Source organism: Fringilla coelebs, assembly GCF_963513975.1.
Source record: "Fringilla coelebs genome assembly, chromosome: 14".
Classification (NCBI taxonomy): Eukaryota; Metazoa; Chordata; class Aves; order Passeriformes; family Fringillidae; genus Fringilla; species Fringilla coelebs.
This window is the reverse complement of record NC_140040.1, coordinates 8,063,487-8,080,968: the sequence shown is the minus strand read 5'-3', so window position 1 is coordinate 8,080,968 and position 17,482 is coordinate 8,063,487. Positions and strand designations below refer to the sequence as shown.

At 56.3% G+C, this 17,482-nt stretch overlaps 3 protein-coding genes across 3 annotated transcripts in view; all 3 read left to right on the top strand.

Moving 5' to 3' along the window:
• Positions 1-6,098: 6,098 nt before the first annotated feature.
• On the top strand, positions 6,099-7,458 carry LOC311159339 (metallothionein-1). Its single transcript, XM_084215356.1, has 3 exons — positions 6,099-6,210; positions 6,553-6,618; positions 7,191-7,458. Exons 1-3 carry the CDS (start codon positions 6,180-6,182, stop codon positions 7,283-7,285), a joined length of 192 nt encoding a protein of 63 aa, XP_084071482.1. The 5' UTR covers positions 6,099-6,179; the 3' UTR covers positions 7,286-7,458.
• Positions 7,459-11,178: 3,720 nt separating this feature from the next.
• On the top strand, positions 11,179-12,283 carry LOC311159213 (metallothionein-2). The gene is made up of 3 exons (XM_084215159.1): positions 11,179-11,335; positions 11,427-11,492; positions 12,040-12,283. Exons 1-3 carry the CDS (start codon positions 11,305-11,307, stop codon positions 12,132-12,134), a joined length of 192 nt encoding a protein of 63 aa, XP_084071285.1. The 5' UTR covers positions 11,179-11,304; the 3' UTR covers positions 12,135-12,283.
• A 4,363-nt stretch (positions 12,284-16,646) lies between these two features.
• The window catches only part of NUP93 (nucleoporin 93), a 76,413-nt gene continuing 75,577 nt past the window's right edge, over positions 16,647-17,482 (top strand). Inside the window, exon 1 of the mRNA XM_084215114.1 lies at positions 16,647-16,709. The gene's annotated coding sequence lies outside the window, so the exon portion shown is untranslated. The remainder of the gene's footprint in view (positions 16,710-17,482) is intronic.

Genomic DNA, 17,482 nt, shown 5'->3' with positions numbered 1-17,482 from the left:
AAGCCCCTGGGTTTCACTGCTGCACAGACAGGCCCTGCTTTGCAGCCAGGATTAGTGTAACTGTAGTTGAGGGATTATTCAGCTTCTTCACTAGAACACAGATCTTAAAATCCAGCAATAAATCATCACCATCCTCCTCCCTGGCTACTCTGCACAGGCTTGGAAAGGCAATGCTCTGTGACCAGTGTTTGCTCTTTTCTAGTTCCTACTAACTGTAATTGATATACTATAATCATTTAATATAACATTGTTTAAGCCACTATGATTTCATATAATACATATTATATAATAAAATATATAATAAATTAGATATCGATATGGATATATATGGATATAGATTATAGATATAGATATAGATATAGATATAGATATAGATATAGATATAGATATATACAGATTATATAATCAAACCCACTTGGCACAGGCTGCTGGCTTTCTAGACAGGTTGTATGGAGATGCTGGACCTTACAGCACAACAGGTATGAAGATTGTCACCTACCCAGAAGCTGTTTCTTTGAAAAGACTTCAAATGTAACCAAAAATTCACTATGCCTTTATCTGCCTGGCAGAGGAACGCTGAGGAGTGCTCAAATATTGAGTTTGGGAAAATGTTGGCAAAAATAACTATCCCCATCCTTCAAGGAGGGGGATAATATGGCTGGAGGAAGTGGGGAGGGATGAGCAATTGCATCTGCACACTTAAGTACACCTTAAAATGAAGAATGAGCCTGTCTGCAGGGGCTTTTCTCCTTCACCATCCCAGATTTGCTGCCCCAGATGGAGCAGCATTTCTCCCCCCCATCCCATGCCCATTCCTGAGCTGGGAGACACTTTTGGATGGGGATGTAAAGAGCTGTTGTGCCAGATCCTGCCTCTACAGCTACACTGCTCTCGGGGGAGGCAGGATCCGGCACAGCAGCTGCATGAATCATTCCCAAGATAGACAACAAGGATTTCTGGATCTCAGGAGCAGGGTTTAAAGACATCAAGGAAAATATCACATCCTTTTATTTCACACCTTTATACTGAGGGGGCCGATGTTTTCTTTGCAAGCTCAGGCAAGTGTGTACTTGACATCCCAAGGAATTACTCATCCCCTCTACTCTTGGCTTCTAATTAGCAACTAAAGGGGAATATAATAATTAAATATGCCCAAGGTAACGATACTTGGAAACTTTGGGTCACGTTTCAGCCAGGGGAGGCGGCGAGTAGTTGGAGCAGGTGAGTTTGAAGTCTGTGGGAACCTGAAAGACACAAAAGGGAAGGAAAGATGTAAGGAAAAAAACAAAACCAAAGAAAAAAAAAAAAAGAAAATCCAAACTGTACACTGGGAAAGCATTGGATTGGTGAATTAAAATGAAGCCTAGAGTTAAGGTGATGCTTAAAGCCCATCATGTGTTTGCCAGCTGTGTTGGGCAAAGTAGGGGACACCTGGCAAACCCCTTTCCCAGAAGAGCATGCAGGGATGCTGGGCAGCCCCTGACCCACTGGTTTTCTGCTCTCACAGGTGGGGGACAAGGTAAATTCAAGCATTTTTATTTCCCAGTCAAAGCTTGGTTGGTCCTCATCCCCTTCCTTCCCTTGGGGGCTGCAATTCAACCCTTGTTAGACCTCGAAGTAATTCCCATTAACATTTATGAGAATTTCATGATCAAAAGAAGAATCAGCCCTTTCATCTTCCAGACATGCCCCAACACACATCACCTGGCCCCAAAAGCCTGTCCTGCTAGGCAGGAGCTCCCACCTTGTGCTGGGGTCTCTCAGGATGCACACCCCAAAACTGACAGGAATTTTGTCAGTTCACACTCCTGGACCCAGTTCATGACATCAATTCAGCATTTCTTCCTTTCCCGTCTTCCTAAAAATCAGTAATTAGCAAATCCCCACCCTTTCCACACTGCTTTTTTGAGGAGAAGGTAATATTGATAGTTCCATTGCAGATAAGAAATAAGGAGTAAGGGCCAAGCCCTTGCCTGGAGCCATAGGATGAGCCGGCAGCTGAGCCCGACTCATAATCCCGACCTTGGGAGTCCCAGCCCCAGCACAGCCGGCTGGGTCACAAGGCGGCTCCCAAAGCACCCACATCAAAGAGTGCTGCCGGCTTGTGAAAGCGTCCCGGGATTGCACGCCGTGCAATTCCTGCTTAATGGAAATCTGCCCGTCCCCTTCCCACTGCCAGCGGGCTGAAGGTGCCTTCCTACAGTTACAGACGTGATGTGGGCCAGCAAGTCCGCAGGAAGGGCATTTCCCCAGGAAAATGGGACATGCCACATCTTTGCTGATGGCTGATATTGGAGAAGCACTCGCTGGGATGTATTTTCCTAAAGCTGCAATCAAGGTGCAGGCAGGGAAGCAGGCATCTTCCCAGGAAGATGCAAGGAGGAAGAAGAGACAATGAGCTTAGCTAATGTCTGCCACTGAGAGCAGAACAAGTCTTTGCTCCCAATTTTTCTGGGAAAGAGAAAGTCTCCACAGACTGAGGTCACCCCACTGATCCGGTTTCACTCCCAAATGTTTCCAAGGCTTTGCCTATGCACATGGGGAGTGGTTGAGAATGGCTTCCCAGGGCAGACAAGGGGTGATTCACCTTCTTCCTCCTCTGCCAAAGGGCTGGCAAGCACCAGCAAAATAAAACTACGTCAGCACCTATTTCCCGTGTTTCAAACACTTGTTTATCATCAGCAAACAATAACCTGAGATTCGGATCAAAGCTGAGCCTGCTTTCTAAGCAGCAATCACTCCGAGGGCTTCCTGCTGGCTTTCAGCACATGCATGTGCTGGGTGTTTGCTGGGTGCTAAAATATTTCTTATTTTCTCCATTTGGGTTTAAAAGACCAGTCCCAGGTGGGCTGCAGTTCCTTGTACCTCTGGCAGCTGAGCCCTGGCTAGCCATGGCTCTCTTGCCCAGAGACCAACACAAAGAGGCAGCTGGAGCAGGCAGAGCTGAGCTGCCCTTGCTGCTGCTGCAGCATCAGGGCCACCTCTGGGTATCCTGCATCAGCATCCTGCCAGGCAAGCAAAAGGCAATGGTGAGGGGCAGGGCACGCCCAGGGACTGTCCCCCAGGTTCCTGGTGCTGTGCCCACATGGGGTTCATGGCTCCCTGCATCCCTGCCCACAGTCTGTACCCACCAAGCCACTGTGCTTTGCCAGCAGAGCTCCCCAGCTGCCTGGGATCTTGTATCTGGGTGAAGGAGGGGTCTCCAAACCCATCACTGCTCCAGAGGGGATGATGAGCCCAGAGCAAGCACTTTGAGGGACACGTGCCATGAGGCGGGGCTTGTAGTAGACTGCAGGGTCCCCAGAAGGTGATGTGCGGGGTGGCTGCACCATGGGCAGCTGGAGGCTGATGCTGGTCCATTATGCACCTCGACTGCCTACAGGTGACTGGAGCCACGTGTCTTTCAGCAGAGACCTGTGCCTGTGCCAGCTCACCTCCACGGGAGCTGGCTGCTGCGCCTCCCTCCTCGCCTGCCTGGCACCAGCCTTGAGTCACTGCCAGTCACCAGCCCTGACACCTTCCTGTGGCTTTCAGCAATCAGCTGGAGACGCCTGAGGTGTCACAGGAACAGCTGCCTCTGCCACACTGTCCTGAAAGCTGTCAGCTTCCTTCTCTCCTTTCTAGGGATCCCCGTCCCTGGCATGCCCATGGTGATGCTCAGCCATCACCATCCTCCCCGTGAACATCATCTCCGGCTCTGCCTGGAGCATCACACTGACTCACCCGTGTTAATCCACCTGGCAATCTCAGGGGAATTGCCTGGGGACAGAGCCAGGAATCCCACAAAGGGGACATGAGAGCCAAGGGGTACAGCTCTGGTATGGCAAGGGCTGGTGAATAAATTCTGTGCAGGGATCCTGCCTGTTTTGCTTGGCTCTGGGGAGCAGCAACAGACCCATTGAAATGATGGAGGACCCCCAGGCAAATGGAGGGCAGAGTCCAGAAGGCAAATTGAGGCTGGCAAGACCTTGTCATGGGGAGTATTTAAACAGCAGGAAGGTGTCCCCAGCTCATCATTGTCACCCCAATACCAGGTTGCTTCTGGAGGTGTCTGATTGGTATGTGTCTGCCTGACAACCCACTATTCCAGTCCAATCCCAAATTAATCATAGAATGTATCCCAAATCAATTACAGAATAGACTGGGAGCGATGTAAGATCTACCAGAGTCCTGACTCTCAGTTCTACATCACCTGGAAGATGATTTTTTTCTTTTGTGCAGAAAGAGAGGAAAGAAACTGAAAAGAGCTGGGGTCTGATTGAGAACAGATGCTGGAGAGCTTTCCTGCACCCTGTCCTTTCATGGCAGAGATTGTTCTCTTCCCTTTGTGTGGGCTCCACCCTCCTCCCCTAGGCTAGAGGAGAGGGACTATTTTGGAGAAGCCACATATCCCTGTATCCCTGGGCCACCGCCAGCTGGGGACAGTGCCAATTTTTGCCTGAGTGACCAAGGGTGCCAGGCAGTGAGGGAAGACACAACAGACACAACAGTGATATTGCTGTTCACCATTAATCCATCACAACACAGCACAGCAGGAAGCATTTCCAGCATATTACTGTACCACAGGAGTGCTTGGCTGATTATTTCAGCCAAGGAGCAGAGCAAATTAAAGATCCCAAGGAGATTTGTCCCTCTGTCATGACAGCAATACACTACAGGGGCCATAGCCAGGGTGGCAGGTGACCATTTGCACATGTGTTTCCCATGTTTGTGCTCCCCTGCTCCCACAGGAGCAATAACACGCTTGGCACGCGCCTGCTCCCTGGCACCGTTCCCTGCCATCACGGCCCAGTGCATCAGCAGCAGTGTGACAATCACACGGCCTCAGGGCTGGCATGTCAGGGCACTGACAAGCTGCTCCAGGGTAGAGGAGTTGAGGAAGGGGCCCATTGGCTCTGCCTTTCTGAGGCTTTTCCAACTGATTTCCCACACCGGCCTGGAGAGGCTGGAGGAGACGCTGAGTCGGGGTGCTGGCAGTGCTCCCCATCAGGTCACCCAACAAGCTCCCAACAAGCCCAGACAGCTGAGTGGTAAAAATACTCCACGGGCCGCTGTTTCGGCTGGATTAGCATGGACAAACTGCCTCAGCCAGGTACTGCAGGCAAAAGCCCAGCTGGAATAAAACCCCAAGGCAAAGGAGTCTCAGAGCAAGGGGCAGCTGGGATGGGGTATCACTGACACCAAGGAGCACACAGAAACACAGGAATGATCAGGAAGGATGCTCCACAGCTGACAATGCCTCCTGCACATGAAGCAGACTGTCCCCACACCAAAAATCTCAGCAAACATTAATTCTTTTTTTGCCTTCCACCCCAAACCTTCACTGTGCTTTTGAGTGGGTAGGTAAAACCCGCTGGAGGAGTTGACCAGGGTGATGGCAGCTCGCCTGCCACCCTCCTCCCCTGCACACCCAGTTAATGACACACGGAAATTAATTCAGAAGAGTGGGATGGAGCACCCAGCTGGGAAGGAGACAGGGCCCCGAGGTGCCATGCACGGCGCCAAGGGGACGTGGGTGCCACTGTCCTGGGGCACTGGGAGGGCATGGCAGGCTCTGGCCAGTCCAGTCCAGCTTGTTGCTGCTCCTGCTTGCAGGGAGGGTGTAGGAACCAGAGGACAGGGTCTCAAGCAGGGACTGAATCCTTGTCATGTCATGGTGCCAGCTCCCTGTCACCCCACTGTGCCAGCTCTGAGAGGAGGGGACTGAGATTTCCCAGCAGTGGTGGCATTTCCTGAAATAATGTATCCCCCAAATCAGATTGGCAGATTGATTTTGGCATCAATCAATCAATCAATCAATCAATCAATGGCTGGACTGTGGGGTCTCCCTGGGTGCACCATCAGCCCCGTCGAGCACAGCAACACTCCTGAGACAGGTGTCATCTGTGTGATGAGATCTGGCCGTTCTCTGCACTCCTTCCAAGATCTCAGCAGAGCAGGATGGTCACCCCGACAGCCCTCCCTCTGCCTGGGAGCCCCAGGTCACGCTGCGCCGCCCGGGGAGTGAATCAGCAGCGCCCGGGGCAGGCGCCGGGCTGAGCCGTGCGCAGGCTGCAGGGGCGGAGGTTTTGCACTCGCTCTCGGCTGGCCAAGGATAAATAGGAGGCGGCCGCGAGTCCTGCCAAAGCTTCCTCCCGTCGCCCAACGCGTCCGACAGCAGGCACCCAGCCCAGCCAGACATGGACTCTCAGGATTGCCCTTGTGCCACAGGTAAGGCAGCGTTTCCTTCCATCCCGGGGGGGCAGCGGGAGCCGCAGCATCCCGGCGGGAACACCGGCACTCCCGCCCGCCGGCCTCCTCCGCCATTCCCAATGCTCTCTCTCATACGGGCTGGGCCAGCAGCTGAAGCCCTCTCCCAGCACTGCGGTGTCACGCTGGGAGCATCTCACTGGAAAGCGGCTGGGAATGCCGTGACCTCCGCTCTGAGCGAGGCTGAAGCATCAGTGGATGCTCGGAGGGCAGGCAGTGCTGTTCCCCGCGGATCTCTGGTTGTTGGTATCCCCTCCCACCACCTCTTCTCAACCTCTTTTTCTCCTTTTCTCCATGTATTAGGTGGCACCTGCACCTGCGGGGACAACTGTAAATGCAAAAACTGCAAATGCACATCGTGCAAAAAAGGTAAGAGGGATCCCTGAGACCCCCGGGGCAGGGGGAGCAGAAACACTTCAGGGGTTTTCACTACACATCCGTGTATGCATGGAATCAAATCAGTCTTAGGATTGGCAGTGGCGAGTTTATTCCTCACATAAGGTTTTTTGCCCCCCAAAGGAGCGCAGTGTGAATCCCACCCCCTCTCCAGGCCATACATACTCTTTATCACCTAAACCTGAGCATTCCCCTCAATAGCACCGCAGGCTCAGCACAAGGGGATGCTGGGGAGGAAACTGATGCTGGGATTTCTTCTGGGTGCTCCTGGTGCTGTCACCCACAGCAGAGCTGTGTGCCATGAGGATTTCAAAGAGAGGGACTGGGGGAATCCTGGTGAACCCCCGGGAGTACCATACTCTCCCCCTGCCTCTCCAGTGCCAGCCCTGCCTGCACAAACACCGTGGAAGACACTGCCAAGAGCAGGGATGCTGCTAAAAAGGGAACAGCATGAATACATGGGAGGTCTCCAAAACAGTGAGACCTCCCGAGCCCCAGCCTGACTTCCTGAGAATGTCCTTAATTTTTTTTTGTCTCTCCCACAGGCTGCTGCTCCTGCTGCCCAGCTGGATGTGCCAAGTGTGCACAGGGCTGCGTCTGCAAGGGGCCCCCCTCCGCCAAGTGCAGCTGCTGCAAATAGGGGACCCCTGGCTGCACATCTGGGGGTGATGCACATCTGGGGGGGCCAAAGAAGAATAACCTTATTGTGTATGTTGGTTGTCTTTTTTTTATATATGTGTTCAGATTTCTTTAGTGTTTGTCACTTTGACATGTAATAAGCTACCTAAATAAAGTGATATGTATATAAAGGTCCATGAGGAACTTGGCACTTCTGTTGGGTGCGGCAGTTTCCCTGGGGAGCGGGAGGACAGTGCGTGTGGGAGGTCATGGCAAAGAGCCTGTGTCTTATTTTTGCTCCTGTCTTCTAGTCTTGGCTCTGCTCTCCCTACCAGTAGTTCTGACTCTTGTTTTAACACTTTACCTACACAATAAGGGAATTTTCCACTCCCCACCACCCTCTTGTTACCCAGGGGCAAATCCCATGCTGTCTCCTCCAACCAGAGATCCTCGGGGCTAATGAGCAGCTCGTTATTACAAGCTTTCACTGTAATAAGCACCCCAGCCCTGCCCATTTCCAGGGGGAATGTTTCCATGGCAGGTGGGGTGGCAGAGAAACAGGTTTCGTTTTCCTCCTGGCAGTTTAGTTGAACTGGCTGGTAGAACCACATTGCTTATCCCCCTGCCACCTCTGCCAGTCTGGCTGGGTGCTCCTGGGGAGCCTCAGGTGACCCGGTTCTCCACTGTGGGGTCCAGTGCACACAATGGGGTGTGATCCCCACAATAGGGTTCAGTGCCTGTGATGGGACGTGATGCCCAAACCAGAGCGTGATGCCCATTGTGGTTTGCAGTGCCCATACCAGGATTCCAGTGATGGGGTGCAACACCTGTGATGGGATGGAATGCCCACAGTGGGATGGGATGCCTATGCCAGGGTGCAAAGCCAACAATGGGATGTGATGCCTGCAATGCCCATGTCAGGGTGTGATGCTCACTCTGCCCAAGCACAGCCATGCTGCTGCCAGAATGCTGCACACCAGGTGCCCTGTGCCATCCTGCTGCTTCCCAGGAACATGACAGGCTCTGCCTGTCACCACACTCCTCAAATGCAACTGTTCATGGTCACTTTTTAGGTTAAAAACCTTTCCTGACCCACCCAGTCACTGCCAGGACTCAGCCAGGGATTTGGCACAGCCTACAGCACAGCACTCCTGCCCATGGGCTGCTCAGGGTGCCAATCCCTAGGGCATACCCCTTTGCTCCAGGAGGGCTCCTCCCTCAGGGTATCCCCTGAGATGTCACCATCACCCCACACTTCTGGCAGGTGCAAAGGCCACTCCTATGTCAGTTGAATTTAGGGCAGGACATGGCAGGCATGGAGCAATCACACTAAACTCCACTCTGCAAAGAGCAGGGTTATCTTTATCCCTTCCAACTCAGAGAGATGTAAGTGCCAACCACACAAAAACATCAATGGTGAGCTCACAACAAGAGTGAAGGAGAGGTTGCTAATGGGATTTATCACCAAACATCTGGTTTAACCAGCAAAGCTCACAGAATCAGTCTGGCTTTGCTGGTCCCTGTGGGTTTGCACTGGTCCTGCCCCATGGCTCTTTGCTGTGCTCATCTCTGTGCCCCATGGCAGTATGATGGAGAGCAGCTGTCAGACGCTGTCCCCTGCCTTCAGGGGAAGTGGTGGGGAGAGAGGTGGTGGGCAGACAGCAGTTCCAGCATCCCCACTCTGAGCCCTGAGACCCATGCTGGGCAGCTGCAGCTCTGCTGCTCACTTTATGACTGTTATAAAATAGAGTTGGACATGGCACTCCTCTTACATGGGAACAGACTTAACGACTCCATACCCTGGGAAATTGGAATACCAGCCATAATACAGCAGACCCCTCCGAGCTCTCCTCTCCCCATTGATGTCTGGCATGGCCTTTCAGCAAGCCCGTGGCTCAGGGGATACTCATTCATTCCTCCCTGCTCTGCTTGCGGGATGACCTCACTATTTAGTGGAAATGCTCAGATTGGGAAATCAGGCATTTTCCAGGCTCTTTTCCCATCACAACTTCACATACAGTTCTGTGGGGATGCTGTGCTGCCTTTTCCCGCTCACAGTGATGAGGACCCAGGACAACGTGTCCCAGGACTCAGCACAGCCCCTCCATGTATGATATGCAAGATTCCTGGCAATCTGGGAATTCCCCTGCTTTCCCTGCGGCTTTGGCCCTGCACAGTCATCCCTCACCTTTGGAATGGCCCCGTGCAGGGGTGCACGATCCCATTTTGGCAGGTCAGGGCTCTCTTTTCCTCAACCACGGGTGCAGCAGAACCCGCCCTGCTGGAGGGGGGGCCCGCGGGTGCAGCACATTCCCGAAGCACTGCGCTGGGGCTGTCCAGGAGGGAGGGAAGTTAATTCCCAACCCGTGTTTATGTGCAGTGACACCACACGTGCTCGGTTATTCCACCTCTCCTCCTTCCCGCTCAGCCAGTGGCGTGTGCAATGCCTGCTGGCTTCGCCTCGCTGCTGCTGGCAAACACTGCCAGGAAAAAAACAACTCCGTGCTTTTGCAAACAAGCACGAGCCGTTCCCTGGCACAACCACCCGGGTCACTGAACCTCTCCTGGTCCTAGAGCCCGCTGGCCCAGGCTCCATGGGGATGGACCCATCTACAGCACCAGCTCTGAATCCGGGCTTGCTCCATCTGCGACACCACCAAGAGAGCAGGGGGTGCAGGCGTGGGGACAGCCTGGCCCTGGCCCAGCCACTGTTTGCCATGCTGGATGTTGAACTGGCCACGGGCGCGTGTGAGGTGGTGGAAGCCCACTGGCACATAAACCTTGTGATGAGGTGGAAAACTCAGAGGGATGAGAAAGTGATTCCCAGCAGCTCCTAGCTGGCAATGCCAAGCTATCACACTGCATCCTGACGCTCACCTGAGGGAAGTGCATGAAACTCTGTCAAGGGACGTTTAGATTAGGTGTTAGGAAAATATTTTTTCCCCAGAAGTTAGTTGGGCCCTGGAACACACTCCCCAAGGAAGTGGTCACTGCACCAAGCCTGGCTTAGGAAGTTTTTAGACAACATACTCAAGGACATGGTGCACTTTTTGGAGTTGTCCTCTGCAGGTTCAGGAGCTGCATGCGATGAGCCTTATGGGCCTCTTCCAACTCAGGGTGCTCTATGGTTCATCCCTCCTGGGAGGCTATCTGAGCGCTCCAGCCCCATGGGGGCTGCCCAGGGCCATCCCACTCTCCAGTGGGATGCTGAAACAGTCTCATCCTCAGGGACAGCCCCGTGCACCCCACAGCCACCCCTGAGCTGGGGGCACCGCTGCACCACAGCGCTGGACACATGGGGCAGCGCCACGGGGCTGTCCCAAGCGTGCAGGACGCGGTGGCGGTGCCGTGCCAGTGCTGTCACCCCCACACCGGGCGCATTCCAGGTCTCGGTGCCCCGGAGCGCAGCACCCTGCCGGAGAGGGGCGTGCAGGTGGGACACCCCGGCCTCCCCTCAGCGGGCTGGGAGCGGGGGTGTGGGGGCAGGTCCGTGACCCGGGTAAGCACAGCACGGCAGGGCTCCGCGGTGAGCACCGCCCCCGGTGAGCACGGCCCGGGGGTAGGGCACGGCACAGCACGGCCCCGGGGTGCGCACTGCCCGAGAGTGAGCACGGCACGGCACGGCACCGCCCCCGGCGAGCACGGCCCCGGGGTGCGCACTGCCCGAGAGTGAGCACGGCACGGCACGGCACCGCCCCCGGCGAGCACGGCCCGAGGGCGAGCATAGCCCCGGGGTGAGCACGGCACGGCACGGCTCCGCCTCCGGTGAGCACGGCCCCGGGGTGAGCACGGCACGGCACGGCACCGCCCCCGGTGAGCACGGCCCCGGGGTGAGCACGGCACGGCACGGCACCGCCCCCGGTGAGCACGGCCCCGGAGCCGGCGGCCCCGCCGCACCGTGCGCAGCGCCAGCACCGCCCCGCGTCCTGCCCCATAAATAGCGGGCGGCCGGCGTTGGTCTGCACCGCTGCCAGCCCCGCCGGACCGAGCCGAACGGAGCCGAGCTAGACTGAGCTAAACCGAACCGAGCCGAGCCGAGCCATGGACCCCCAGGACTGCACGTGTGCCGCCGGTAAGTGCCCCGTCCTGTCCCGGCTGCCTCCCGCCTAACTCCCGGCTGCCTGACTCCTGGCTGATCCCGCTCTCCTTCCCTCGCTCTCCAGGTGACTCCTGCTCCTGCGCAGGATCCTGCAAGTGCAAGAACTGCCGCTGCCGGAGCTGCCGCAAGAGTGAGTGGGGGGCTCAGGGAGGGGGAACCCTGCCTTGTTTTTGGAGGGAGCTGCCGCTGCCCTGTGGGACATCCATGGGCGCCTCTCTGCTCCATTGGGAAACTTCTTGTTCTGTGGGACTCCCTGGGCACCTCGCTGCTCCATAGGGGAACCCCTCCTTGCCCTGTGGGACTCCACAGACACCTTCCTGTTCCACAAGGGAGCTCTTTCTTGCTCTGTCAGCCCAATGGGGACCCCCCAGCTGTTCCCTTGTAGACAACCCCTCTTGCCGTGTCAAACTCCATATGGAGACCCCATCACTTCCTCTCTTGCCCTGTAGGACCTTCATAGGATCCTTCCCTCTTCCCCTGGCCCATTGCAAGGCACACGCACCCTCCCCTCTTGGGGGCCGGTCCCACCCTGTAGGACCCTCATGGAGAACTCCAGCCCATTGGGATGGTCAGCCCTGCTCATGCAGAGGTGGTGTTTCCCACTCTCCATCACATCCCCCTGCCTCACAGAACCCCAGTCCCTTCCACCTACCTCCTAACTCTTGTGTTCTCCCCAGGTTGCTGCTCCTGCTGCCCCGCGAGCTGCAGCAACTGTGCCAAGGGCTGCGTGTGCAAGGAGCCGACGAGCAGCAAGTGCAGCTGCTGCCACTGAGCCGCTCGCCTCTGCCTGTAAATAGTCGGCACGCTTCGGGGACGGGGGGGGGGGGCACAGAAAAGCCTATTTTTTTGGTTTTGTTTTTCTTGTTTTGTATTTTCTGTACCAGTGGTGAAACTGGATGGAAATAAAGGAGTTTTTCTGGAGGTACAAGTGCTGCTGTGAGGATGGGTTGGAGGTTGAGCATTTTCGCCACTTGGGACACCTGTGTGGGAATTATCGAATTGTCGCTGCAGGGTGGGAGAGGGCTCCGCACAAACATCCCATGTCCTTCCCTAAGTGAGCTCTGCACCTTCCTTGAGGGAGTAAAGGAGCTTCACAGGGCACAGGATGGACCTCAGCCTACATGTGGGCTTGGTGTGGGTATCTTTAAGGTGCTGGTCTCCCAGGGAGGACGGGTGACACACCCAGAGGTGTGGGCAAACAATGGAAGGAGGGACTCTAGTCCCTTCCAGCTTTTCCTTGGCCTCATGGCAGGTGCCTCTGCACCATGCTAGGAGCTTCCTTTGGGTGAAAGATCTTATGGGAGCAAGCATGGTGGGTGGGAGGGTGATGTGTATTGGCAAGATACCTGCCCTGAGCGGCTGCTGGAGAGCACTTGGACAAATTCTAGTCGGGACAAACTTTCCTTCCTCCAGAGCTCGTGCTTTGCAAACCCCAATCCACTGCAGAGCAGATCCATCCCCAAAGGGACACTTTCCCTGCAGCCTCCCCACGCCAAATACCTGCAGCTACAGTGCCTGGCTCCTCCTGTGGGCAAAACTTCCAAGCACTTTTTTCCAGCTCGTTTTTGGGAAGCACCTTGCTTAAAGCTGCAAAGACCTCCAGGTGCAGGAGGGCAGGTAACCATAGCCATGAATGCAGTGCCAGGCTGTCTGGATTTGGGGTGGCTGTTGGGATGGGGGAGGGAGGGCAGTGGGAAGACGCATGGTATGTGTTTTGCTTCCGAAAGTCTCTGCCAAGTGGAAGAGTCACTTTTTAGGCACTTGCCTGTCCATACACGTCTCCTGGGTGTGCCTCACCACACATGTAAGTTCCCAGCCATGCTGCCCTTACCCATTTTGTGCCTCTTTGGGCAACGGGACAGCTCTGCTTGGCAGGAAAATCTCATGCAGACCTTGATGACAAGGGACCAGGGACAAGATAAATTTAAAACCCAGAAAAATTGGTCACTTGGGTACCACGTAATCCTTTCTGTTAGGCTGGTGGCACAAGGTGGTGTGTGTGCACAGTGGGAGCATGGCAATACCAGTTCTCAGGGATGTTTCAGGCATCCAGGGATGTTTCAGGCATCCAGGATGATCTAGGCTCACCCTTTCTCCAAAGTCTGCCCACCTTCAGCACATGGCTCTGCAGAGGGTGCCCAGACTGCTCAGCACCCAACTTTGCCAGTGAGAAAAGCAGCGCCTAGCTCAGCACCCATTTGCCTTTTAAATGTGCTGCCTTATTGCATCAGTGTGTCTTTGCCTAAGCAGCCTCCCAGCACTGCTTGTTGCAACAGAGGTGTAGTGCTGGAAATGGGTTTTAAGGGTCTGCCCTGCCCTAAATACATTTACAAAACAATCCCATGGGAAGACGCTTTGCTGGGAAAGAAGACTGGCATGGCTCTGCTGCTGGAGCCATATGAAGCAGGGCTGTGACCCCGGCCACTGTGGTGGAGGGGCTGCAGACTGAGCCCCCCGGGCCAGGGCCCGCATCCCGCAGCAGAAACAAAGCCGGGCGCGGATGGGGCTTCCCCTCGCAGGAAGCGCCCCAGGCATCAACCGCTCCCGTTGTTCCCAGCAGTGTGCCAGGGTGGGACGTGGGCTCACACTTCTGCACCCTGCCGCTGCCAGCTTGCCCTGCCGGCTCCTGGTTCTGCCTGCGTGCTCGTCTGGCAGAGACCCTCAGCCTTGGTGCCCTTTCCTGCCTCCCAGGAGGGATTTGGGGCAAGGAAAGCCACAGGACCAGCGGAACGAGCTGGTCAGGGATGTATCCAGCGCCTGCCCTTGCCTGTAGCTGCTCTCAGTGAGGTGGGTGGGGGCTTTCTGGTCCCCTCCGGAATATTTTCTATTAAAAAAAAGGGACTTATTGATGAAGCATGAAGTACTCTCAGCCTCCGGACAGCTCTTTATAGGGGGAGGGTGAGGGGAGCCTTTGCTTGATCCAAGAAGATGCTGATGTGCTTTCTCCAGCCCCGCCAAGAAAAGCCCAGCTAAGTTGCCGAGGTGGTTTGAGGCGACCATGATCCCCCCATGGCACCCCGGGTGCACTCCGAGACGAGCAGCCCTGCAGCTGCCCATGGCACTGCATTCAGTTCCGCTTTTCTGGCTGTGAGAATCCCCGGGGGACGGTGGATGTCCGTGACCCTGCGTGGCACTGACATACACCATGTGCAGGAGGGACACGTGGCCCGTGCAGAAAGGATGCGCGCCCTGTGCAGAGGAGCGATGCACTGTGTGCAGAGGAGACAACAGGAACCGCGTGACAGGAACCGCTGTGCCGAGGGGACACGGTCCTGTGCCGAGGGGACAGGCACTGTGTGCAGAGGGGACACGGTCCTGTGCCGAGGGGACAGGCGCTGTGTGCAGAGGGGACGCGGTCCTGTGCCGAGGGGACAAGCGCTGTGTGCAGAGGGGACACGGTCCTGTGCCGAGGGGACAGGCGCTGTGTGCCGAGGGGACGCGGTCCTGTGCCGAGGGGACAGGCGCTGTGTGCCGAGGGGACACGGTCCTGTGCCGAGGAGACAAGCGCTGTGTGCAGAGGGGACGTGCAGCCAGCGCAGACAGCAAACACACCTGGTGCAGAGGTGACAGGCACGTGTGCACAGGGGAAGTAACACTCTGCCCTCAGGGGACGTGCACCCGGGGCAGAGGGAAAATGTACCCAGTGCGAGCGGAAAATACAGTCATAGAGTTTTTGGAAAGGTTGGAAAACCCCTCTAAGGTCATCAAGTTCAGCTGCTACCCCAGCAGTGCCAAGGCCACCCCTAAACCAAGTGACATAGGTACACGTTTTTAAAATCGCTCCAGGAGTGGTGACTCCCCTACTTTCCTGGGCAGCCTGTTCCAGTGCTTGACAAGACTTTCAGTGATGTATTTTGACTCATATCCAGTCTAAAGTCCCTGGCACAGAGATGAGATGCTATGCTCGTGGGATGAACAGCCAGGACGGAGGGGACAGGCGTCTGATGTAGAGGGGACAGCACCCTGCGCATCCTGGGCAAGGGAACAGAGGCCCTGTGCGCCCAGTGTAGAGGGACGGGCACCCACAGAGGGGACAGCACCCCTTGCCCTCTTCGCAGAGGACCCGGGTCCCGCCCCAGGAGCGGCTTTCCGGGCGGCTCCGCTCCCGGTGCCGCCGAGCCCTTCCACAGGGATCTGCTGCCACCTGCCTGCCCGCAGCACCGCCGCCCGGCCGGCCCCGGCTCCCCGCCTGTCCCCGCCGCCCTCGGTCCCTGCCTGGCTCTGCCTTTTCCCGGTCCCTCAGTACCGCTGTCCCCCCATCCCGTCCCGGAGCCAGTCTCCGGGCGCACCAGAACTCTCCCCGGTCTGGAAAGATGCCCCGGGAGCCTGGAAGGGCTCAGCGAGAGCTGGGGTGGCACGGCCACCCTACCAGGGCACCCACCCCATCAGGACACCCGTCATACCAGGACAAACGTCCCGCCAAGGCATCCTGCTGGGGACAAGTGCTCCCCTCAAACGGAAGCGACAGGCAGGAATGTACCCTGACCCCCTGCACACACTGGGCGATTAGGAGGAGCAGCTACAGCCAGTGCCAGTGCTGCCTCTGGCCTGGGAACTGCTTTTTACATGGGAAAGTTTGGAAATAGAGATGGTATTAATGGGAAAAGCTGTTCAGCTTTGAAGGTATGATGGGTGATGTTTTGGAACAGTAGCAAGGCCCAGACATCATCTCTTACACAAACAGGCTGTTGTCTCGTGGGTCCATGAAATTCCCAGTTCCCAGATTTTGCCCAGCAAATCCCGTGTTACTGGCAATATCTGTTCTAGGGCCATCGTGTGTGTGCCCAAAGGGACCAAACACAGCGAATCCCTATGCACCCTGAGGACACCATTGTACAGGTGATGGTGTGAGTACCTGCTGGCTGTGAGTTTGTTGTGTATTTGGCCATAGGAGGCAAAATGGGCATGAATTCATTACCCTCATTTTATCTCCCACAGAATCAGCTCACAAACGGGGTTTGCCAGCAAGAGTCAGCGCTTACTGAGAAGGGAGAGGGGGAATAGAGAGGAACAACCCCATGCACGTTATTTCCGTCTGTATATCTCTTATTTCGCTGACTTCGGCGCGAGGAGGCGGGACGCAGCCTCGAACCCGCGGCCTCCGGCGGCAGCCGCCGCCCCCCCATTCGGTCCGCGCCCCCCTCCGAGCGCCTCAACAAAGTTGTTCTCGCGAGGGGGCGGGAACCGGCACGCTGCGGAGCGCTGCGGCTGGGCCAATAGAAACACGGGAAGCAGGGACGCACGGGCGCTCGGCCAATGGGAGCGCGGGAAAGGGCGAGCGGACAGCCAATGGGGGTGCGCGGCGCGAGCACGGCGGGCGCGGCGGGCGGCGCGGAGCGCCGGTGAGGTGAGGGCGCCGTACGGGCGGGCCGGGGTTCTGCGTCCCTCCGCCTTTTCCCCCCGCTTCTTCCCCGCCTCCGGTACTCGCTGCCTGCTTCTCCCCGCATCCGGAGCTCCCGGCAGCTGTCCCCCGCCCATGGCTTCCTCTGTGGCCCGTGCAGGCCGCTGCGGCGGGAGGCTGGCCGGGAGCGCTCCGGGCCTCCTCGTGGGCCCTGCCGGGGCTCCCCGAAGCTGCCGCTGTCAATAACCCGCGCTGAGGCAGCGGGGCCGGCTGAGGGTGCGCCAGGAGGAGTCTGTTCTTCCCAGCGGGGTTTTGTGCTGGTCGGCAGCGCCGAGCCTGGCTGTAGAAGGGGAGTTTAGTGTTTGACCGAAGCGCAGTGTTGGTGCTTCAGGAAGCAGAAGTTTGCGAAGGTTTCCGGAGAACGGGTTTGTGTATGTGTGTGACTTGGTGTCTCTTTCGAGTTCTGTGCGTGGGGGTTGTTCTTCCCCACCGTGGGTTTGCTGGTTGGTTCCTAGGAATTCATAGAATGTTAAGGGGTTGGAAGGGACTTCAAAGCTTATCTAGTTCCATCCCTGCTACCGTGGGCAGGGATTCCTTCTGTTAGACCAGGTTGCTCAAGGCATTATCCAGCCTGGCATGATGAACACTGGCAGGGATGGGACAGTCACAGCCTCCCAGGGCAAGGTGTGCCAGTGCCTCATCACCCTCACAGTAAAGAATGTCTTCCTAAATTTCCCCTCTTTCAATGTTTATCTATTACTCCTTGTCCTATAACTACA

Coding starts and splice junctions, on each gene's coding strand:
- LOC311159339 (XM_084215356.1), top strand. CDS start 6,180: ATGGACTCTCAGGATTGCCCTTGTGCCACAG. Junction 6,211..6,552: donor GGATTGCCCTTGTGCCACAG/GTAAGGCAGCGT, acceptor TCCATGTATTAG/GTGGCACCTGCACCTGCGGG. Junction 6,619..7,190: donor ATGCACATCGTGCAAAAAAG/GTAAGAGGGATC, acceptor TCTCTCCCACAG/GCTGCTGCTCCTGCTGCCCA.
- LOC311159213 (XM_084215159.1), top strand. CDS start 11,305: ATGGACCCCCAGGACTGCACGTGTGCCGCCG. Junction 11,336..11,426: donor GGACTGCACGTGTGCCGCCG/GTAAGTGCCCCG, acceptor CTCGCTCTCCAG/GTGACTCCTGCTCCTGCGCA. Junction 11,493..12,039: donor CTGCCGGAGCTGCCGCAAGA/GTGAGTGGGGGG, acceptor TGTTCTCCCCAG/GTTGCTGCTCCTGCTGCCCC.